The 22,304-nt window shown below is 56.8% G+C and overlaps 2 protein-coding genes across 5 annotated transcripts; both read left to right on the forward strand.

Moving 5' to 3' along the window:
- Positions 1-645: 645 nt before the first annotated feature.
- Positions 646-13,653, forward strand: DDR2 (discoidin domain receptor tyrosine kinase 2). Of its 3 annotated transcripts, XM_063406763.1 has the most exons (17): positions 648-806; positions 4,370-4,467; positions 6,243-6,345; positions 6,466-6,697; positions 6,783-6,930; positions 7,069-7,174; positions 7,531-7,714; positions 7,785-8,028; positions 8,144-8,206; positions 8,332-8,462; positions 8,968-9,178; positions 9,657-9,880; positions 10,012-10,148; positions 10,516-10,707; positions 10,835-11,063; positions 11,583-11,732; positions 12,171-13,653. In XM_063406763.1, exons 1-17 carry the CDS (start codon positions 691-693, stop codon positions 12,306-12,308), a joined length of 2,706 nt encoding a protein of 901 aa, XP_063262833.1. In that variant the 5' UTR covers positions 648-690; the 3' UTR covers positions 12,309-13,653. The 3 variants fall into 3 exon arrangements, with proteins under 3 accessions (XP_063262835.1, XP_063262833.1, XP_063262836.1); XM_063406765.1 differs by lacking the exon at positions 11,583-11,732 and having other exon boundaries at positions 646-806; XM_063406766.1 differs by lacking the exon at positions 4,370-4,467 and having other exon boundaries at positions 788-806.
- Positions 13,654-14,112: 459 nt separating this feature from the next.
- On the forward strand, positions 14,113-21,474 carry HSD17B7 (hydroxysteroid 17-beta dehydrogenase 7). 2 transcript variants are annotated; one of them, XM_063406767.1, is made up of 9 exons: positions 14,113-14,799; positions 15,299-15,502; positions 15,606-15,698; positions 16,555-16,669; positions 17,137-17,331; positions 18,267-18,371; positions 19,406-19,462; positions 19,995-20,093; positions 20,511-21,474. In XM_063406767.1, the coding sequence occupies exons 1-9, from the start codon at positions 14,756-14,758 to the stop codon at positions 20,604-20,606; spliced, it is 1,008 nt and encodes a 335-aa protein (XP_063262837.1). In that variant the 5' UTR covers positions 14,113-14,755; the 3' UTR covers positions 20,607-21,474. The 2 variants fall into 2 exon arrangements, with proteins under 2 accessions (XP_063262837.1, XP_063262838.1); XM_063406768.1 differs by lacking the exon at positions 14,113-14,799 and adding an exon at positions 15,092-15,199.
- Positions 21,475-22,304: the final 830 nt, after the last annotated feature.

Genomic DNA, 22,304 nt, shown 5'->3' on the forward strand with positions numbered 1-22,304 from the left:
AAAAGTTCTTCAATTGTGGTTTTTGCTGTTGCACAAAAATTAATGTGAGCCCATTTTTACTGTATTAGTAGTATTATTAATTATTTTGTCCCTGCCTGTTGTACAGCTGGTGGCTGCCGTGCCAGGCTAGTGCCTGGAAATGATGTCAAGCCATCAGCTCTGCGTGGAGCTTGTGGAGTTGGAGCACTAAGCCCATGCCCTGAGCCAGGTTGGCTCTCTGGCTGCTGTCCTGGCCACGTGTGCCCGTGCAGGAGCCCCAAATACTTCTCCAGGGGCCTGGAGAGGGGGAGTCCTTGTGGGTCCCCCATGGCCAGCTCTGGGGTCTTGTGGAGTGTCCCGATCACCAGCATTTTGGGGGTGTCCTACCTGGCCCCACAGTGCAAGAGGACGGTCCTGGACACACGTGCCATGCCACAGCCACGGGGCAACCACTGGAAAGTGAAACGTTGCCTATTGCTTTAAGTTCCCTTGCTGGCCACGGGGCCTTTTTTATTTTTTTCTCTTGCACTATGAATGGGTTTTGCTGTAAATTATAGCTTTGCGCACATTCCCTCGGGCTGAGGAAAATAACCTCTGCCAAAAAGCCAGCCCGGATCGCTGACTGGCTCCTCCTCTCCGCTCCCTAATTGAAACCAAATGTGCAAGATGTAGGATTGTGGGACTTCTGGCCGGCTCCCAGGAATCCACAGAATGCGAGTGAGCTCCCAGAGGCATCTTGCATCAGCCCGGAGAAGTTCGCTCCTCACCTGGCTCCCCCGGCCCGGGCGCGGGGCAAGGACCCCGCCCGCCGTGGCCGCCCCGCTCCGGTGAGTCGCTCTGGGCTGCTGGGGACGCGTTGGACCCTCCCAGGCTCGGGATTTGGGGGGATAAGGGGCAAGCGGGCTCTGCGGCGGAGCCTGAGTAGGGGGCTGGGGGGTGGGCCTGCCTGGGAAGGGTCTGGGGCGGCAGCAGGGCACCGTCCTCACTCGGGGAGGTGGTCATTGACCCCTTTTCGCCATGTAAGCCCCCAGTGCCAGCGTTTCCCCCCCGTGCCTCGTGCCAGGCCAGTGTTTCCTGGTGTCCCTCCTCAGCTCCCGCTATGTGTCTCTTGGCAGAGCTGGTCAGCCAGAGAGGCCCTGCTGTCCCCAGGGTCCCTCGACTAGGCACCGGGTCACGCTGGGGAGAGGAGCACAAGGCTGCTGCTCTGGTGCTTGTGAGCATCGTGCCCCGGTGCTGGTGCTGGGAGCCCACTGGCGGCTGCCAGCCCTGGGTGGTGTTGGGGCGATGCTGCTGCCGGCGGGGCGAGGCCGTGGCACGGAGTGTGGAGCAAGCCTGGGAGCTTTTGGCCGCTGGGAAAGCTCTTGCTGGATGCAGCACCCACAGGACAGTGTCCTCGGCCCCCAGCCCTGCTCCTGGCAGGACTCGCCAGGGCAGCTGGAGCTGTAGGGACGTGCCGGCTGCTCCTCGCTCCCCGGACGGCTGTGATGCCCCGGGCTGAGCCAGCGAGCCTGTGCCTGGGGAGGCGCTTGCTGCTGCAGAAAATGGGGCTGCATCCAGGCCAGAAAAAGTCTAAAATGGCATTTTTGGAAGGGAGGAGGACTACAGGTCCCGGCATGCTGCACTGTGCTCCCGCCAAGGCTGCTGGCGGCACGGCATGCTGGGGGCTGTAGTGCCAGCTGGGGCAGGAATCATGAACCCCCTTATCCAAACATCCTTGGGCTAGGGTCACAGCGAGCCTGTCGTCACTCAGGGGCATTCCCTGAGTGTGCCTTTGATGTGTCCCACCCAGCAGGACGGCAGCCCCAGCCCCGTATGAGGACAGGGGCTCTGCAACAGGAGCCCTAGAAGTCCTGGCAGACTCGTGTCCATGACCTGGTGTGCACAAGGGGTGCAGGCTGCTGCCATCCAGGCTCCTCCCCAGGGATGATGCTCCTCCAGTGCCAGCAAAGGTGGCAGTGCCCACCTGGGAAGTGAGCTGGGGACCTCACCCAGCTGGGGACCTCACCTGGAATGGGCTGATGGCAAGAGGCACCATGGTTCGGGTGGGGTTTGTTGCTTAACATACGTGGATTTAGTTTTTTCCCCAGTTATTTCCCTTGGTTATTTCAGTAGAATAAGGAGGGAGGGAAATAAGAAGGGAAAACAACAAAAAAGCAGCAGCCAAGGGAAACTCGAAGCCAGGGCAGTGCCAGGGAGGAGCTTCAAAAACTCTCTGCACTAAAACTTTCCAACGATTGAAAAATTTCAGCAAACATTTTCAGTCAAAATGTTGCAAAGCCATCCCTTTTGCAGGGCTGGTGGAACAAAACTGATTTCCAGCTGGGCTGCCAGTACTGCCTGTGTGTTTGACTGTGTGTCCCTTAGCCCTCAGCGTCATGGCCTGAGTCACTGTCCCCACACTGTCCCCTAGCCCCACACCCCTGAGGAACAATGAGCACTTCCCACTGGCTATGTGGGGATGATTTCCCTATGCTAGGCTAAATGTAAATGCATTCTCTGCAGGAGATTACAGCATCTGGTATCCTGATGCTTAAAGAGTTTACTCAGCCTGAAAGAATAGTGGGGGGAAATATCACTGGATATTTTTTGGAATGCAGAAGGAAATTAAGATTTTAATGTTGGGGGGAACTGGCCATCATCAAAAACAGAAGCCTCCTGCGAGTGCCTCAGAAATGCAGCTGAAATTCCAAGTTGTAGCTGAGTTGCAACCAGCTACAGTTTCCTAACTGGGAATAGGGGAACAAAAAGCAACCACATATGTACTTTTCAAAAACAAACAAACAAACAAACAAACAAAACCCAAACAACCAAACCAAACAAAAAACCCAAAAAACCAAAAAACCCCAAAACAAAACAAAAACACAAGAAAAGACAATTAGAAAAAAGGGGAAATGATCCCAAGTGCAGGTGTTGACTTGTGCCTCCTGCAGAGCTTGTGGTGTTTGGCAGAGGCCCCCAGGAATCCAGCAGGGGTCTGCAGGGTGCAGAGAGCTTCTTCTAGCAGAGTGCAAGCGGCAGTTCCTGGGGTTTTGCTCTCCTTTGGGTGCTAGTGTGGCCACAGCAAGCCCTGGTCTCACGCCTGCCACGCCAAACCCCAGCTGGGGCACTGACCCTGGCCATATCCAACACTTCCCAGCTGGCTTTGTAGGATGTAGGCAGCTGGTTTGGGTGTGTTTAGTCTTTCTCTTGGTGATGGGGACAAGGCCATGGGGTGATGCAGGGGCACAACCATGCATTCATCTGCAGCATCAGTGGTGTTGGGCTGGTTCAAAGGTGTGCCAGACAGGACAGACATCCCTGGTGCAGTGGACTGGGCTGGGATTTACCCCAGCAGCCAGTCCCCATTTGGCCAGGAGTGGTGGTCCCTTTAACCCCCAGATTAGTAGGGTGCTCTCTCAAAGGTTAATGTGCATTTAAACTAGATTAAAACAGCCTTTTTTAATAGGAGAACTGATTGCATCTGGTGTTGGAGTGAAGTGTCTTCTTGGCAGATAAGGGGAGCTCAGGCAGCCTGGGGCAGGGCTGGTGATGCTTAGGGGTGTCTCTGGTGCTTCCCCTGACATGGTGCCAAACCCCATGGTGGTCACCCAGAGGTGTGTGGGCACAGTGGGAGCTGCTTGGGCTCTGGGGGCTCCTGGCAGCTGAGGGCTGGCCGGAGCCAAGGTGATGGCTGCGGTGACAGCCCTGACACAAGGGCAGGCACGTCCTGCGGAAGGTCCCCTTGTCCTCTCCGAGGAGAAGCCCCAGCAGCACTGCTCCTTTTTCTCCCCATGCTGTGGCCCAAGCCCTGTTCCCACAACCCCCAGGTCCCCTCCAGCCCCATCCCATGCTCCCTTTGAGGCAGAGGGTGCCAGCTGCCTCCCACACCCTCTGTCACACCTTTCTGTGTCACACATGTCCCTGGGATCCGCTCTGCCGTGTGGAGCTGTCACAGTAAATATCCTGTAAATCTCGGGTGATTATCTGCTCTCTTCTGTCCGGAGCCAGCAGGCAGGAAACCGCTCTGGCACCCTGCTATTATTGTCTTATATGATGGGGTTGTGCAACTTCTTGCTTTCAAAGGCGGCCAGGGGTGGGCGGCCCAGCCAGAGCCTTTGTGCCCTGCGGTGGAGGTGGCCAGTGCCGGCCCTGGGCAGAGCCCAGGGAGCTTCCTGCGGGTCCTGTGGCCATTCCGTGTGGGTGTGGCACACCATGGCTCCCAGGGGTGGTGTCCGGGACCCCTGTGACTACCACCACAGATCTGAGGCTTGGGGCTCTGTTCCTCCTCCGAGGTTGAGGTGGGGTCTTGTGCAGAAGTGCTCCCATCCTTAGCCGGCTGCCCCAAGCAGGGCTGGTGTTTGCCCCCTCCTCAGCTGCCTCAGTGTGACAAGCCCTGGTTCTGTCTCCACAGGACTGCCAACATGTTGGCCACCCCCAGACCGGCCCTGCTGCTGCTGCTGCTGCTGCTGCTGCATGTCCCCCATGCTGCCAGAGCACAGGTCAACCCCGGTGAGTCAGACAGACCAGGTGGCTGCAGGTGTCATAATTTCATTTCTCCTGCCAGACGGCCAAGTTTGGACTCGCATCATCTCCACCATTTCTGGGACTTTCTCAGCTCTGGGAGCAGTATGTGATGGCCCCCCTGTCCTGTACCTGCCTGGTCACTCTGCTGTCCTGCACCTCACCTGGGCACCTGCAGTGACCTGCAGAGCCCCCTCTGTGTGCCACGGGTGCTGTTCTGCCCCTGGCAGCTGGCAGGGTGCTGGACACGGCAGAGCACTACAGCCCTGGGCTCTGGGTGGAGCCCTTGCCCATGGGGGCTCACTGAGTCTGGAGGCTGCCAGGTGCCAAGCTGTTGTTTTCTCTGCTGGGCTGTGCCTTCTCTGGCAGTTTTGCAGCAAACCAAGGCTGGCTTTGGTGAAGTGGCTTGACTGGGTGCCTGGCTTCTGCTCGGAAACCACAACACTGCGCCAGCTGGCAGCACAAGTGTGTTCAGATGGCCGTTCCTGCAGGGCTCAGCTCCGTCCTGTGCTGCAGGGATGGACAGAGCCCAGGTTTTCCTAGCTTTTCCTCAGAGAGTCCCTTTAACAAGCCCCTTCAAAGGCTTCTTCCATCTGTGGGAGGAGTTAGCTGGGTCTTCCCTGGAGGTTGCATGTTGCTTACTTAGGGAGGCAATCCTGTTTGTCCTGCACACATCTATGGCTGGCAGAATTGGATTTGCCTGGCTAGGATTGTTATTACCAAGACAAGAAAACAGGGCTGGCTCCATGTTTGGCAAAAATTAAATGGGAATTCAGTGGGAGCTGTGCTCTGCAGAGCATCACAAGAGGAAGAGCAGGAGACAAGAGGAGATGCTCCCACTGTACCAATGCTCATGATGAAGATGTGCTCTTCCCTGCCTGATGTAGGATATGGTCCCTGTGTGTGGTGTCCCAGGGATGGTGGCACTTTGCGGGTGGGTTCTTTGCAGGTGCAGTACCAGGCCAGCCAGGGGCAGTGGGGTAGGAGGTGGCCCAGGCACAGTGTCTTTGCCACCTCGGTGCGGGTGTTTGCTCGGGGTGGTGTGTGGCAGGAGCGCGGTGGGCTGGAGCCGGCAGCCAGACAGTAAACACGGCCAAACAAGCCGCCCTTTCAGCAGTGCTCTTGGCAGCCAGGCGTGAAAAAATAACTCCTGTGAAGCAGCGAGGATGCGGAGCTGAGGGAGTTGGCTGCCGCTCGGGGGTGCAGCCCACCTGCCACCCCGGGTACTTTTCCACTCGCAGCCAGGCTGGGAGGCAAGGCTGGTGATGAGAGCTGAGGGGTCAGCAGGGAGGACAAGTGCCTGTCTTGGTCACTTGTTCCCCCAGGCACGGACAGGAAGCAGCGGGGCAGCGCGGCACAGTTGCTGCTGGTGAGACTTCTGGCCAAGTGGCCTCTGGAGTGAGCCCTGTGGAGCATGGGGACAGCAGTGCCAGCTCACAGGTTCTCCACCGCAGCCAAGAGCCTTGCCAGTAAGGCTGAGGAGATCCCTGGGGGCAGGGCCTGGTGTGCCTGTCATCCCTTGGAGCCACCAGCCCTTCTTCCCACTTTCACTTGGAGCTGGGCTGGCATCTGCTTCTGGCCAGAGGCTTCACTTGCTCGGGAAGGTGCCTGCTTCAGCAGGATTATCCCCTCCTTGCTTCATCCTCTCTCTGTAGCCAGAGGGATGGAGAGTGCTGCTCTGGGGCATGGTGGACGTGCCCCAGCCCAGGCCATTTCCAGGGAGGGATTCCCTCCTGCTCAGCGCCCTGCCGGTGTCGTTGCAGCGGTGTGTCGGTACCCCCTGGGAATGTCAGGTGGGCACATCCCTGACGAGGACATCTCAGCCTCCAGCCACTGGTCTGACTCCACGGCCGCCAAGTACGGACGGTGAGTGTGGGCATCCTCCTGCAACAGCCACAGCAGGACCTGGGCTGGCATGGAGGGAGAAGGAGGACACGGGGCTGGCCTCGGCCACCTGCAAACAGCTCCTCCACTCTGGGCTCGCAGGCTGGACTCGGAGGGTGGTGATGGAGCCTGGTGCCCCAAGACCCCAGTGGATCCAAATGACCTGAAGGAGTTCCTGCAGATTGACCTGCACGCCCTGCACTTCATCACACTGGTGGGCACCCAGGGGCGCCACGCCAAGGGCCATGGCAATGAGTTTTCCCCCATGTATAAAATCAACTACAGCCGGGATGGCACCCGCTGGATGTCTTGGAGGAACCGGCATGGGAAGCAGGTGAGGAGGTGGGTGGGAGCTGCATCGGATGGTGGGTGAGGAGGCTCCTCCTGCCCATCCCCACCGTGCTTCTCTCTCTCTCCAGGTGCTGGATGGAAACACCAACACCTATGACATCGTCCTCAAGGACCTGGAGCCGCCCCTTATTGCCCGCTTTGTGCGCTTCCTTCCTGTCACTGACCACTCCATGAACGTCTGCCTGCGCGTGGAGCTGTACGGCTGTGTCTGGCTGGGTGGGTGGTGTGGTTCTGTGCCTGTCCCCGTGTCCCCAGCGCCCATCCTGGGGTGCTGACCATCCTAGAGGGGGCTGTCTGTCCTGCAGCACCCCGGATTGGCAGGGTGTCCATGGACTCACCCTTCCCTCCCTGCAGACGGGCTGGTGTCCTACAATGCGCCAGTCGGGCAGCAGCTCGTCCTTCCTGGGGGCACCGTCATCTACCTGAACGACTCGGTGTACGATGGGGCCTTTGGGTACAGGTGAGGACTGGGTGCCGTGCTGGGCAGCAGGCCAGGGGCATGTTTCTTCCCTGCGTTGTCAGGCTGATCCTCAGCAGAGCAAATGCTTGCGGTGTCCTTGAGACAAGGCAAGCCTGGGAAGGCTGCACATCACGAGGGGGACAGTATGATGGGGAAAGAAGCCCCAGCCCTTCCCTTGGACTTGCTCTAGCTGCACCCTATGTTCAGCACCCAACAGCCTTTTCCAGAGAGAACATCAGGAACAAAATCCCCCATAAGTGTCCTGAGGCCCATGAGGAGCTGCCAGGGGGTGCTGGGTGGTGCAGGTTTGTGGGACTGGTGGGAGTCATGCTCCTTCTGTCGCCTTGCACTGCCAGCATGACAGAGGGCCTGGGCCAGCTGACAGATGGGGTGTCGGGGCTGGATGACTTCACGCAGACCCACGAGTACCACGTCTGGCCGGGCTACGACTACGTGGGCTGGCGCAACGAGAGCACGGCTGGTGGCTACGTGGAGATCACCTTCGAGTTCGACCGCATCAGGAACTTCACTGCCATGAAGGTCCACACTCCCCCCACCCTGTCGCCCTCCCTGTGCCCCTCGGTGGCTGTGCTGACAGACTGCCCCACAGGTCCACTGCAACAACATGTTCGCCAAAGGTGTGAAGATCTTCAAGGAGGTCCAGTGCTACTTCCGTGCCGACGCCAGCGAGTGGGAGCCCAGCGCCGTCTCCTCGGTGCTGGTGCTGGATGATGTGAACCCCAGCGCCCGTTTCGTCACCGTGCCCCTGCTCCACCGCATGGCCAGTGCCATCAAGTGCCAGTATTACTTCGCTGACACCTGGATGATGTTCAGTGAGATTACCTTCCAGTCAGGTACCCGTCGCCACGAGCTCTGTGGGGACCAGGCTCCCCTGGGTGGGAGGCTCAAGGAGATAGAGGGGCTATGGCATCCACATCCTCACCCTGATGTTCTCTTCTCCCTGGCCAGATGCAGCCATGTACAACAACTCAGTGCCCCCCGCCGAGGCACCGGTGGTCCCCACCACTTACGGTAAGCATGGGAAGCATGTCACCCTTTGCTGGGTGGGGGCTGTGCCCAATCCCATGGAGGAAAGGGGCAGGGGGTCTCCCCACGCCCCACTGTGACCGGTCATTGCTATCCCCTTCTCTGGCTAGACCCCACACTCAAGGTAGACGACAGCAACACACGCATCCTGATCGGGTGCCTGGTGGCCATCATCTTCATCCTGGTGGCCATCATTGTCATCATACTGTGGCGGCAGTTCTGGCAGAAGATGCTGGAGAAGGTGGGCAAGTGTGGTGTGACGGGTGAGGTGCTCTGGGGTGGTGGGCTCATTCTGGGCAGGTTCTCCTGGGAGCTCAGCACGGAGAAAACAGATGGGATGCAAGGGCTGATGATGCTCTCTTCCCCTTCTCAGAAAGGCTGTGCTTCTCACCCATCTCCCAAGCAAAGGGACTTAGTTGACCAGGGTGGTGACTTTAGGACTTGCCTGTTTGTCCATCCCTCTGTCCTGAAGCTGATGTGGAGAACCTGAGTGTGGAGGGTTCTCACCACAGCCACCACCTAACCAAGGTCGCTCACAGAACTGATGAAGTCAAACCCTTTTCTATAGAGGCAGACAAGAGAAGGGGGCAACATGAGGACAAACCCAGGCAGGTGTTGCAACCCAGAGACAAGGCACTAGAGAAGAAGTCTGGGCACATCCCTGGTACCATGGAACATGAGAACACCCCATCCTGTCCATGCTGTGGGGAACCCCACCTCTCTCCTCCCTTGCCCCGCTATCACAGGCATCACGGAGGATGCTGGATGATGAAATGACGGTCAGCCTCTCCCTGCCCAGCGAATCCAGCATGTTCAACCACAACCACTCCTCCTCCTCCAGCGAGCAGGAGTCCAGCTCCACCTACGACCGCATCTTCCCCCTGGGACCCGACTACCAGGAGCCCTCCCGCCTGATCCGCAAGCTGCCCGAGTTCACCTCAGGGGAGGAGGACAAAGGTGAGGGCCAGGACACCCTGTGTGCTCACAGCCATCTACCATGCACTGAGCCTGCTGTAGCCCCCTCTCCCCAGCCCTAGCTTTTGGCCACTCTCCAAATATTTTGTCACAGAGGGGAGAGGTCACATAAGCCCCCATGCATCCCACATGAAGGTCACACAAAGCCTGTGACTGAGAGCCGTCACCGACATCCACTGCCAGACTAAGCTGTGTCCCACTGTCATCCTTGGGATGCTCTGGCACCTCTTCTTCAATGATCTGGAGGTCAGGCATTGATCTCTGCTCATCTGGTTCTCAGGGCTTGGTCAGTGTGTTTGCCGTTGGTGGGGAAGGAGCAGAGCAGCCTGCAGGAATGCAGCCCTGTGGGGCAGTGTGGGGGCTCTGGGGCAGGCAGGGACAGAGTGTGAGCAGCCACCAGAGAGCAGAGGCTGCAGGGCAGGACACCCATGGCAGGGCTGGCCTTGCTGTGTCCATCCAGGCTGCAGTGGCCCCGCAAAGCCATCCCAGGCCAACGTCCCCGAGGGCGTTCCACACTACGCAGAGGCCGACATTGTGAACCTGCAGGGTGTGACAGGTGGCAACACCTACTCAGTGCCAGCCCTCACCATGGACCTGCTCTCTGGCAAGGATGTGGCTGTCGAGGAGTTCCCCAGGAAGCTGCTGACCTTCAAGGAGAAGCTGGGGGAAGGCCAGTTTGGGGAGGTGAGTGGGAATTCACTGCCACAGGAATTGGGCCTGCTCCGAGCAGGGCTCAGGCAAAGTTCTTCCCAGCTCACAGGAGCTGTGGAAGGCTGTCACTGAGCAGAGGTAATGGCTGTCCCCTGCTCCCACAGGTTCACCTCTGTGAAGTGGAGGGGATGGAGAAGTTCACAGGGAAGGACCTTGCCCTGGAGGGCTTGGATGTCAGCTCTGACCATCCTGTGCTGGTGGCTGTGAAGATGCTGCGGGCAGATGCCAACAAGAATGCCAGGTAGGGGGTGAGGGGGGCACATACCTCGGCACTGCCCCCTTGCAGAGCCTCACCAGGAGAGCTGGGATGCTTGGAAAGCATCCCCTGTCTCCATCAGCTGTACGCTCAGTGCAGTTGCAAGGACCACACACCTGAGCTCTTTGGGGATCCTGGGCTGTCATATGTCAGGATCCTTGGTCCTAACCAGCTCCCTAGAGCTTGTCTACCTGCCAAGCCCACCCTGGAGCTCATCTTCTCCAGTCCCAAGGGAAGGGGCCCACAGGTCCCTCAGGAGGTGTGGGTGGGTGGCACTCTTGGCCAGTCTGTGCTCACCTCCATGCCCCTCTGGGTCTGTCTATCTGATCCGTGTGGTTTCTGTTCCGGAAAGGAATGATTTTCTGAAGGAAATCAAGATCATGTCGCGGCTGAAGGATCCCAACATCATCCGGCTGCTGGCGGTGTGCATCACAGATGACCCCTTGTGCATGATCACAGAGTACATGGAGAATGGGGACCTCAACCAGTTCCTGTCCCGCCAGCAGGCAGGTAGCCCCACTGCTGGCCACACACCCACCGTCAGGTAGGGCTGCCTGGGATTGCAGGGACAGGCCACGCTGCTTGCTCCTGGGACACCCTGCCTGGAGCCAGGCACCTTCTGTCTGCTGTCCTTCCTTCCTCCTGCTCATTCGTCCCGTGTGCCCTGGCAGTGACCTGCAGTTCATGGCCACCCAGATCGCCTCGGGCATGAAGTACCTCTCGTCCCTGAACTTTGTGCACCGAGACCTGGCCACACGCAACTGCCTGGTGGGGAAGCACTACACAATCAAGATCGCTGACTTCGGGATGAGCAGGAACCTCTACAGCGGGGACTACTACCGCATCCAGGGCCGGGCGGTGCTCCCCATCCGCTGGATGTCCTGGGAGAGCATCCTGCTGGTACACGGAGCCGGGGCTCCTCTGACACACACTGACATGGCTTTGGGGGTGCTCACTGCCCTGTTTCCTTGGGCTGGGGGGTGCAGGAGGGATGGCGAGGTCTCTGCTCACCGCAGTCCAGATTTGGGGGGAAGCATGGGGAAAGTGGGAATGGTGGCAGCTTTTTGAGGTTGTGGGGACTAATTTTTGATGCCCCAGTGCAGGACATCCTTTAGGAGGGATGCTTGGCATTTTATCCTGGCCGTGGTCAGACCTGGAAGAGGGAGCAGTGCTGGTTTTTACCTTTGTAGGGAGCTGGGTCCTTGGCAAACCCCAGCTCTCAGAGCAGTCACTGCCAGAGAGACCTGGAGCTCACGAGGCTCTGGCCCCGGGCAGAAAGCAGGTCTGTGGGGCCAAGCACCTCTCTGGGCCCAGATCTGGATTCCGAAGCATCTAGAACAAGATTTTGATTCCTGAGCATCTTCCACTTCAGGATGGGGTAAAGCCCATGCCTGACCCTGCTCTGCTCCCTCTGGCCAGGGCAAGTTCACAACAGCCAGTGATGTGTGGGCGTTTGGAGTGACGCTGTGGGAGACCTTCATGCTCTGCCGGGAGCAGCCCTACTCCCAGATGTCTGACGAGCAGGTCATCGAAAACACCGGCGAGTTCTTCCGGGACCAGGGCCGGCAGGTGGGGATGGCATGGCATGGCATGGCATGGGACAAGAGGGCCAGTGGCATGCCTGGGACATCAGGGGCCTGAGGAGAGACTTCAGGGTGACCAGACAGGGAGCTTGGCTGCGAGGCAGCTATGGGACAGGAACTCCTCTGGAAAGGAATCCTGGTGAAGGGCCCATCATGGCAAACCCTGCACTTTACACAGCACAAGGCACTGCTTGCACACTGACCCCACTGCAGCATTTAGGGCCTGGGGGACAGAGGCAGGTGTCCCCAGCTGCCTCACTGTGCCATCTGGGAGTCACCTTGCCCCTGGGCACATGGCAGCACAGCCCTCACCTGGGTCATGGAGAGATGAGGCACCCTGAGAAATGGGGCTCTCCAGGAGCAGTTTGCACTTTGGTTTCTGTGGCAGTAATTCTCTTTGCCATTTTTGCCTTTTGTTTTGCAGACCTACCTTCCCCAGCCCGTGCTATGCCCTGACTCAGTCTATAAGCTAATGCTCAGCTGCTGGAGACGGGACACTAAAGATCGTCCCTCCTTTCAGGACATCCATCGCCTCCTCCAGGACTCAGCCAGTGAAGAATGACCCTTGGCTCCCACGGGTCCTGGTCCCCATCCTTCCCTGTCCCCAGAGGAGCCCCATATGCAAACCAAAGCCACTTCTCTCGGACTTAGCCATAAACCCCGAGCGGCTGCTCGTGTTCTCATTGTGCAGTGAGGCCTCAGAGGACACCCCCATGGACAGCAAAGCCCCCCGGTGTGGGATGGCTCAGACCTCCTGCTTCCTCACAGGCCTGAGCCCGGGAGGAGCGCAGGCTTGGGTGAGGGTTATTTATTGATGCAGTGTGTTCCTGGTGACAAGGACCAGGACAGAGCAGCTTCTCTTCCCTGGCTGGAGGGGACAAACTTCAGCTGGACTTTCTTCGTGAGGAAGCTTGGCCCACATGCAGGGCAGGCGCCTGGGGAAGGGACGTGTGCGGGTGTGTGCTCGCTGGAGCAGGGACAGACCAGCAGCCACCACCTGCTGCAGGAGGAGCTGGGAGCTGCCACCAAGTCTCAGTGGGCTGCGCAATCATGGGGTGAAATCAAAGACTCCATGGATATTTGGGCCTTTGGACATGCCACATGGAGAGGCAGGAAGTGCCCTCCCTGCTGGCCAGCCCCAGCTGCACAGGGAGAAGACTGAGGGTGCTCCCGGCACCTCACCCAGCTGCTGGAGCATGCAGCCAGGGAGGAGCAGGCATCCTGTGCCCAGGGGACATTCCCTCACCGACCACAGCCACTCCAGGGCAGCTCAACTGCTCACGAAATGCATTCTGGATGTCCCATGGGTGATGCATGGCAGCTGGCAGCAGGATGCTAGCACTTTTTACTTCCATGGGGGAATCTCCAAGTCCTCCTCCCCCAGGGTTAACTCACATCCTCATCTGCCAGGAGAGGAATGCATGTAGCATAATTTCATTGGCCACGGCCTGATCCCCATGCCTACAACAACCCCACGGGCATGGAGCAGGGCACTCCAGCTCTCCCTGGCTCTCAGCCTGGGATCACAGTCCAGCCGAAGCACCTGAGCTGGGCTCTGCCACCCTGAGCACCCCACAGCATTCCGGTACCCGTCCATCCTCCCACACCTGGCAGCATACTGAGCAAACTGGGCAGGTGCCAAAGCCGTGTGTCCTGGCAGGTTACCCACCAAGCCCCACACTCGGATCCTCCTGTGGCTGGACAGGAGGAATTGCAGACTTGGAGGGCCCACGGACCCCTCCACACTTTTGTATGCATTAGTTCAGCACCACCAGGTGCACGTGGCACAGTTTCCAGTATCCCGTGGCTAAGGCATGTGTATGTTCAGTAGATGCACCTATGTGTAGGGGCAAACCCGCTGAAGAGACACTCGGTACGTGAACCTGGCTGCATGGTTTCCTTGTGGCGCTTCTGCAGGCGGCTCAGCTCGCCTCCCCCACCGGCACCCCGGGGCTGGGCGGCTCTGGAGTGCACTGTGTGCCTGGGATGTGGTGTGGGAACACAGGTAACAGCCTGAGACCTGGAGCAAGGATGATCAAGGGACCAGCTGGCTGACCCACCCTAGGGGTCCTTGCCAGCGGGTGGGAGGGAGGATGCTCTGAGGCTCAGCATCCATGTCAGGACATGTCCAGCATCAGGACCGGGGTAGGAGAGTGGAGGGCAGGCAGGGTGAGTGTGCCCCACAGAACCTGGGAGAGGGGAGGGCAGGCAGGGTGAGTGTGCCCCACAGAACCTGGGAGAGGGGAGGGCAGGCAGGGTGAGTGTGCCCCACAGAACCTGGGAGAGGGGAGGGCAGGCAGGGTGAGTGTGCCCCACAGAACCTGGGAGAGGGGAGGGCAGGCAGGGTGAGTGTGCCCCACAGAACCTGGGAGAGGGGAGGGCAGGCAGGGTGAGTGTGCCCCACAGAACCTGGGAGAGGGGAGGGCAGGCAGGGTGAGTGTGCCCGGCAGAGAGGCTGGGAGAGGGGAGGGCAGGCAGGGTGAGTGTGCCCCACAGAACCTGGGAGAGGGGAGGGCAGGGATTGTGAGTGTGCCTGGCAGAGAGGCTGGCTGGTCTCCTGCGTGGTCCTCCTGGCTGTGACAGAGGATGTCTCATCCCTGCTGAGCGTGTCGAAGACGAGGATGGGTTTTGTTCATGTCATGGACCCGATGCCCCTCTGCCTGTCCCCTCGGATGCCCTCTTCGTGCTCAAGGTGCGTTGTGGCCCATTCCAGCCGTGCCTCAGCAGGCTGGGAGCACTGGGGCAGGTGGGGCACATCCGCAGCTCCCAGTGCCCGGGCACCCTGCACGATCTGCATGGCCCCACATTCAATAACACGCTGGGGTGTCTGGGGGGCAGCTGTGGGGTCCGGTGTGTCCATCCTCTGCTGCAGCCGGGACCCCGCCAGGAGCGGGGCTGTCCCGGAGGTCTCTCGGAGGGCCCTGCGCACTCAGACCTCCCCACCACGGCGGCACCGGAAGCCTGCTGGGCGTTTCTGCGGGGCTGCAAAACACTCCTCGGTGCCAAAGGATGGCACGGCTGAGCAGAGCGAGAGTGCGGGGCACAACGGGAAGGTTTGGGAAAGTTTGGGAAGGGAAGGGAAGGGAAGGGAAGGGAAGGGAAGGGAAGGGAAGGGAAGGACAGCGGGGACAGCCGATACTTCCGCGGAAAGGGCGGGTCCTGTGTGGAAAGGGCGGGGCAATACGATGTGGGCGTGTCCATCACACTGTGGGCGTGACCTCTACACGGGGCGTGTCCCTCGGGGGCGTGGTCATGGGGCGCGTCACGGTGGCCCCGCCCCCCGCGCTCGGCTCACGATCACGCCACCGCGGCGTGGGCCCCCGCCCCTCAGCCAATCGGCGCACGGCAGGGGGCGGGGCGGGGCGGGGCCGGGCGCGCGCAGCAGTTATAGGGCGGGGGCGGCGGGCGCGGGGCAGTGATGGAGCGCGTGGTGCTGGTGACCGGTGCGAGCGGGTGAGCTCTGGGGCCGGGGGCCGGGGGCCGGGAGGGCCAGCCGGGCCAGCCGGGCCAGCCGGCCTGGGCAGGGCTCTCTCTGACAGCGTTCCGTTGCAGCGGCGTGGGGTTGGCGCTGTGCCAGCGGCTGCTGGAGGAGGATGGCCGCATCCACCTCTGCATCGCCTGCCGCAACGAGCAGAAGAGCGAAGCCACGCGGGACCTCATCCTGGCCACCCACCCCGCCGCCCAGGTGTCCACCGTGGAGATGGACCTGGGTAACCTGGCCTCCGTCCTGCGGGCTGCCCGCGAGCTCCGCTGCAGGTATGGGCTCTGCCCCCCGTTAGACACCGCCTACCCACGCTCCCGCCCACCGGACACCCCCGAGCCCCCTCCCACCCCGACTCCTGTGCTCTTCTCCACGCAGGTTTCAGCGCCTGGACTTTGTCTACCTCAACGCTGGGATCATGCCCAACCCGCACGTGAACTTCAAGGCTCTCTGGCATGGTCTCCTCACCGGGTAGGAGATGTTGCTGGGGGTTCCAGCCCCCCATTTGTGAGAAGCACGGGGTGCTGGCGTCGTCAAGATGTGCCCTTGGGTCCAGTGCCGAAGAGCCTATCCCCCTCCCTGGTGTGAGATAGAGCACATCCCTGTGGGGTGGGTTTGGTGGCTGAGTGCCCTGCTGGGGTGGTCCAAGGCACCCAGTGCCACTTCTGATCCCAGGTGTGAGGCCCGCTGGGTGCATGGGGAGGGCAAGAGTTCACCCAAAGCCTGTAGCCTCTGCCACTGCATGAGAAATGCTGCTGTGTTGAAATCTGGGTCTCCTTACTGTTGTTGTGATGCCAGTGTAGGTTTTTGGAGCTGTTCGTAGCTGTGGATCTCAGTATTTTGTGAAGCTCATGGCATGGGTATGAGCATCATGGTTCTATGGGCAGCACAGGGAAGCTGAGCTGATGAGCACAGTGCCTTGTGTCGAGTCTAACAGAACTGTTGGGGTGTTGAGCACTGGTGCCAGACTGGTCTCCTTGCCTGCATTAGGTATGACCTGAGGGCTTGGTTCCAGTGCTGGAGCTTGATTAAGTTATCAGAGTGTGAAATGAGGGAACGTGATGTTTTTAACAGTACTTTACCATGGGAAAGTGAAGGAATGGACAAGTCTTCTCTGGTCTGGTCAGTACTGAGGCACTTGCAAATAAAGGACCTGGCATACTCTGTAGACCATTCCCATCGATTTTTTTTCATGGTTTGATATTGCCCTTGGGGGTGAAGCTGTGAAGAGCCTGTGAGGGTGGGGGTACTGCTGAAAGACTGAAGTGGGGGAGTGGTGGATTCCTCCTGGCAGTGTTCCTCACTAACTCCTGTTCTTGGCCTCCAGCAAGCTGCTCCACATGCTGACTACTGCAGAAGGTGTCATGACCCAGACGGACAGGCTGAATGGAGATGGGCTTCAGGAGGTGTTTGCTACCAACCTCTTTGGACACTTTATGCTGGTGAGGCTTCATATGAAGATTGAACCTTCAGTCTGATGTTTGATGTGGGTAGGGATGGGTTTGGGCAGTACAGATCTCACAGGTTCAGATGCTGATGAAGGCTGCAGCCTGACAGATAAAGAATGACAGGGCAAAGGCCTTGATGCTTGTTTAAATAACAAGAAAAACGGTGACTTTTGTTGTAAGAGTTAATATAATTTTGAGGTTATTCTAGTGAGCCAGCAGGCAGAGGTTGATTGTAGTTCTCCATCCTGGGTAAATACTAAGGCTTGGCTGTATTAAATTCTGAGGTGCTCAACTGAGCTGTCCAACAGAATGACAGCTGCTTGTACAAGTGTCTACTTTTGGCTAGTCTAGGAAAAGCTGGCTGAGAAATCTGAGAGAAGCTCGCAGCCTTCGGTGCTGTAAAGTTACACCCTAAGACTGGGGAAGTGCTGTGTTAAATAAGTTAACAATTCTTTTTCCAGGTTCGTCAGCTTCAGTCTCTGCTCTGCGGTAACGAGAAGCCCTCCCGACTCATCTGGACCTCCTCCAGCAATGCCAGGGAGTCTGCCTTCAGCCTCTCTGACTATCAGCATGCCAAGGGGCAGGAATCATACAGTTCCTCTAAATATGCCACTGACCTGACAAGTGTGGTTGTGAACAGGAAATTTAATGGCCAGGTGATGATGGGGTTTGTGTTGCTGTTGAAACCTAATGAGCTGCTACAGTTCGTAATTATCGTGACATTGTTGTTACCTAGTTGCATTCATTCACTCATAGCAATCTGGTGCATTCCTTAATGCACCTTAGGTAAGAACTCAGAACTTAGCAAAGTTCCTTAGGTAAGAACTAAATATGGCTGAGATTGAATTGGTGGTGTAGGGGCTGGAGAGGCTGCACGAGACTGCCAGATTCTGGAATTCTTGCCAGAAAAGTTTCCCAAAGCAGGAGAATTTGGGAGTGGTTCTCACTTTGTGAGCTCTTCTCTTTAGATCAGAATTGATGTTAAAGAGCAAAGAGTCTCTGGTTTTTTCAGGTGTCCCTGCCTATCTGCACAGAGCTGCTCTGGCAGTGCTGCCTACAAGCACTGGAGCTGCAGGCTCTGCTGATGGCTCTGTGCTGCTGCTCAGGTTTGTCACAGTGAGCTGTAGCAGCAACCTGCCTTCCCTGGCCTGGGGGATTGATGGTTTTCTTGGCAGCTGGAGCCCTGGTCCAGCAGTAGTGACTGTGCCATTCTCTAACACTTCTGGAGAAAATGGTTTAGTCTCAAAAGGCTGAGCTCTTACATCTTAAAGAAGAGGTATCCTTTGGTCTGAGGGGGCTGTAATTTGTGGGATATCTGCTGTGACTGCTGAGCTGCATGGAGATTGCACCAGGAGGCTGCATTTTCTACCCTGGGGGTTTCTAATGGGCATGGATTTAACACAAACATTTCCAATTTGGACCTCTTAAAAATCACTACATCTAATTACTCTCTGCTCTGATACTTAGTGGAGTATTACTGTCTGATGTCTGTACACACCCTCTCTTGCTGAGGAGTACTGGGAGGGAAGGAGCATGACCCATTCTTTTAACTGTGGTGTAATTGCACACTGACTTGGTTTCTTCTCTGCAGGGTCTGTATTCCAGTGTTGTTTGTCCTGGGCTTGTCATGTCCAACATGACCTACAGAATTTTGCCCATTTTTCTGTGGAAGTTGCTAATGCCCATCATGTGGTTGGTGAGTGGATGTCCTGGCTGGTTTTGGGCTGTGACACACTTCACTGCAAGTGATGTACAGCACACTTCTGTCTTCTTGCTGCCTGTGTTGGTATAGATTTCTTCCTTCTGTTGTGGTGGGCAGACTGGACTCTCTGCAAAGCATCCCTTTCTCATCTTGGGGCCCCAGTTTCCAAGCTGAGTTTGGAGGTTTGGTGCTGGACACTGTGCAGAGGGGCAGGGTTCCCTTCAGCCACAGCACTGTTTGTCCAGGCTCCGCTTGGAAGATTTGCCAGTTCTGCTTGGGCTTGTGAAAAACCACTAGCTTGCTGGCAGCAGAGCTCAGGATGTGGCCCCAACTTGGCCCCTGTGCTTTGAGATTCTGTTCATTTCTAGAACAACCTGTTTTTCAGCATTGTTCTTTCCATTCCTGTAGAAGGCACTGTTGTATTTTTCTTTCCAACCCTACGGAAAGGAAAGCCTCCTGCTCTCTATTGCCTGTCCCCCTGCTTCCCTAGAAGTTTCCTTGCCTTTCTTCCTCTGGCCTTCAGTTTTCCAGGTTCACTGCAGTCCTGTCCCTGAAGGCTGCCTGCTCTCAGCCTTGATGCTCTTGCTGCAAGAGTGGCCTTACATCTTAAGCTGCCGCAGTTGCAGCAGCTGATCCTATGGATCACATTTCTCCTGGCAGCAGAGGCAATGCCTTCTCAGTTGTCCTCAAATTTGGCAGTCCTGCAGATCCCCTCTGCCTCCTGCCATTCCTGCCCTTGAGACCCTTCCAGAAGAGGTGTCTGCAAGGTGTGTGTGGCCTGTTGCTGCTGCCTTGGGGTGGGCTCTGCGTGGGAGTGTGGAGTGACATGTGCTGAGTTGCTGGAGGGCTCCAGAATGCAGTTTGTGGTGATAAAGGGATGGTTTAGTCAATGTGAAGTGTTACCTATTGCCCAGTTTGAGGAGCATTTGTACCTCTGGTAGATTATTTGAAGTGTTTGGGCTGTTCAGGGCTTACCCAACAAACTTTGGGCCACAGTACAGATTTCTGCCATGTCCTTTTCCCCCTAGATCCGATTTTTTGCCAAAACTTATACTCTGACACCCTATAATGGAGCAGAAGCTCATGTAAGTAGTTCACAACTTGAATTTAATATTCCTTCCTTCTGGGGTCTTGTGGCTTGAGCAAAGAGCCTCTCAGCAAGGCTGGTGTGTGGGTGCTGTATTTGACCCCCAAATACCACAGCAGTGAGTGTGGGGGACCAGCTGTCCGCAGGGCTGATCTGCCACATGGTGCTTCATGACCTTCATCCTGTACCCATAAAACAACTGATTTTGGGAAAACATCCTGACCAGGGAGAATGATATGCAGCACAGGGGATGGAGGTGGGTGGTGGGGGGCACAGCATGTCTCAAACACACTGGGAGTAAGTTTAGCCATGCTGAACTGCTTTAGCATAAACCTGCATTACTCTTGGCTCAGGTAGGTTACATCTGAAGGGAGCCAACTCAGAACCTCACATATCATCACATCTTCCCCTGCTTGGTGGGAGCACCTGTGGTGTCTTCTCCTGTGTCTGCTGGCAGTCAAATCTTTGCCCACAGGCTTGGCTGGGACAGTGTGTGCTGGACTTGTACATCTTTGTGCTGTTCTTCCCAGGTGTGGCTGTTCAAACAGAAGCCAGAGTACCTGGATTCTCTTGTCAAATACCACAGCTGTACTTCTGGACTGGGGAGATGTTATGTGGAGCCTCGAAAGGTAAATGGAGAGGGACCTTCCTGCTGCAGGGGCCCTGGCTGGGGGTCTGTCATCTGCTTTGCATGGGAGGGCTGGTGCCAAGGGTGTTCTGTGCCTGGAGGGGAAGGAGGATGCTTGTTGAATGCTAAGTAGCAGGAAGGGATGTGGGATTATCTGTAGTATTTGCTAGAGTAATTCCTGGTTTAGGCTGAAGTCTGGAAGGTAATGGAAGTGATGATCAGAACAGGCTAAGTGTGTAATGATGCTTCCCCAAAATATGTTCTGGCATATGCCCTGGTGACAGATATCTTTAGTTGGCTGTTTCTGAAGGTAGAAGCTCTGGAAATGCAGCCTGCAGATCCCCAGAGCTGCTCTCGGTGTCTGCACTGGCTGCCACCAAGGTGATGGTCTCACAGTGCTCTTTTCCTTGTCTTACAGATGGATGTGGATGAAGACACTGCTGAGAAATTGTACCAGAAGCTGTTGGAACTGGAGGAGCAGACTCTAGAGAAATACCATGATCTCTTAGATTAAGTAAAGCCAGTCTCAGTGGGGTGAAAGTCTTGTATCAGTAACATGGGATTTCTTCCTTCTGGTGCTACCTGTGTTGCCAGCTCTTCTGCAGGCACACAGCTTCAGACACAATCTTCCTTCTCGACAGAAGGTGAACAGTTCCTGAAGATGGAAGTGTGAAAACTGAAGAGAAATACTTAGACCTTTTGCTATAGGATTTTTCTTTTGCAATAAAACTGGAGACCTCGAGTAGGCAGAGTCTGTCCTAACACGGTTGCAAAGTAGTGTCTTGCAAAAGCATGACTGAACTGTGCGTGGTTCAGGAACAGCCTCAAAACCTGTGGTTTCAAATCTGGCTCAGTGCAGTAAAGACAGCAGTGCTTGCTGGGGTGCTGCCCTGCATCTTGGCTCTGCTGGCGTTTGTAGATGGCTCAAACACATCACCTGTGGCTGATCCTGATGTACTTGAAGGCTCACCTTCAGCAGAGCTGCCCTTACACTTGCTCACCAAAGCTGGGGCTGTCTGTACAGACCTGTTTACTGGCAGGCATGGTCTGCACAGCAGCTGAAACCAAGCTGCTGAAGAACTGGCCTGAGAAGCACACACCTGCCTCAGCTGAGAGAACAGACGCCTTGCTGTCACCTGGGTACGAGCATCTGAGGGTTTTAACCATGACTGGCTTGAAAGGATGATGTTAACCTGCACTCAGGGCCAGTCTGCTCTGTTTAGAGCAAGAGCGAGAGGTTACCATGTTGTTTTATCTATTTAACTCTTTTTATATAAATCTATTGTACCAACCATTCTTCCTGTTATTTATCTGGGGACCTTCACCAAGTACCTGCCACCAAGTAACTTCAAGTGCTGTAATGAATAAATGACTGAAACTGACTTGTCCTTGATGCAGTGATGTTTTTACTCCAATATCCATCTGCTTTTGACTTGGAGGGCTGGAAGGAAATTTAATTTGTTGCCTTGTGCTGTAAACATGTGCATACCTGGGAAGTTGTGGAGTCTCTCCTCTCTGCCACAGAAAAGCTGCTAACCACCTTTTTGGCTTATTTCTTTAGTTAAAGAAAGACATGAGTGATTTCTGAAGACTTCAGTGTGGTTTTGTGTGCTGAGCACCTGTGGAACAGCTGAGACTATTTCCCAGCCTTAGGCTCTTGGGAGATGTCTCTGGTGCTTGCTCACCCTGCTAATTAACTGGTTTAATTAACCAGTCATATAATTAACTGGTTTAATGCTCCCCAGCCAGGGAGCCCAGGCACTTCCCTGCTCAGAGGTTTGAGGAGGCTGTGCTGCATGCCCAGGCTGGTGCCTCCTGCCAAGGTGCCCACAAAGAGGGGTACAAGGGCTCTGAGTAGGAAACCTGCACAGAGCTGGCAGCCAGGAGAATCCAGGCTCTTCATGGAGTTGGCTTGCAGGGCTACAGGTTTAAAGAATCTTTGCAGCTAATGGATGGGACTGTTTTGTGGGAAGGGAACCATAACCACCTCCCACATTTTGGCTTTTGTCCTGAAAGCACAGGTAGTACATGGCTCCTTGAAACAGGGACTGCCAAAGGGTGGGGCGTGGCTCAGGTGTGAGCTGCTCCCAAGGTGTGGCTGACCACCACCCTGCTGGCTGTGAGAAGAACTGCCCTGTGCTGTGGATGTGCCCGTGTGCAGGGAAGGATGGCTCCTCATGCCCTGCTCCTGGCTAGCAGACAGGGCCAGGAG

The sequence above is a fragment of the Prinia subflava genome, chromosome 10 (genome assembly GCF_021018805.1).
Source record: "Prinia subflava isolate CZ2003 ecotype Zambia chromosome 10, Cam_Psub_1.2, whole genome shotgun sequence".
NCBI classification, from domain to species: Eukaryota; Metazoa; Chordata; class Aves; order Passeriformes; family Cisticolidae; genus Prinia; species Prinia subflava.

What these genes read in the sequence shown, in the direction of transcription:
- DDR2 (XM_063406763.1), top strand. Translation starts at nt 691, where the DNA reads ATGCGAGTGAGCTCCCAGAGGCATCTTGCATCAGCCCGGAGAAGTTCG. An exon ending in CAGAGCACAGGTCAACCCCG is followed by an intron (nt 4,468 to 6,242) that starts GTGAGTCAGACA and finishes GTGTCGTTGCAG; the next exon opens with CGGTGTGTCGGTACCCCCTG. An exon ending in GGCAGAAGATGCTGGAGAAG is followed by an intron (nt 8,463 to 8,967) that starts GTGGGCAAGTGT and finishes CCGCTATCACAG; the next exon opens with GCATCACGGAGGATGCTGGA.
- HSD17B7 (XM_063406767.1), top strand. Translation starts at nt 14,756, where the DNA reads ATGGCACGGCTGAGCAGAGCGAGAGTGCGGGGCACAACGGGAAG. An exon ending in TCTTTGGACACTTTATGCTG is followed by an intron (nt 16,670 to 17,136) that starts GTGAGGCTTCAT and finishes TTCTTTTTCCAG; the next exon opens with GTTCGTCAGCTTCAGTCTCT. An exon ending in TAATGCCCATCATGTGGTTG is followed by an intron (nt 18,372 to 19,405) that starts GTGAGTGGATGT and finishes TTTTCCCCCTAG; the next exon opens with ATCCGATTTTTTGCCAAAAC.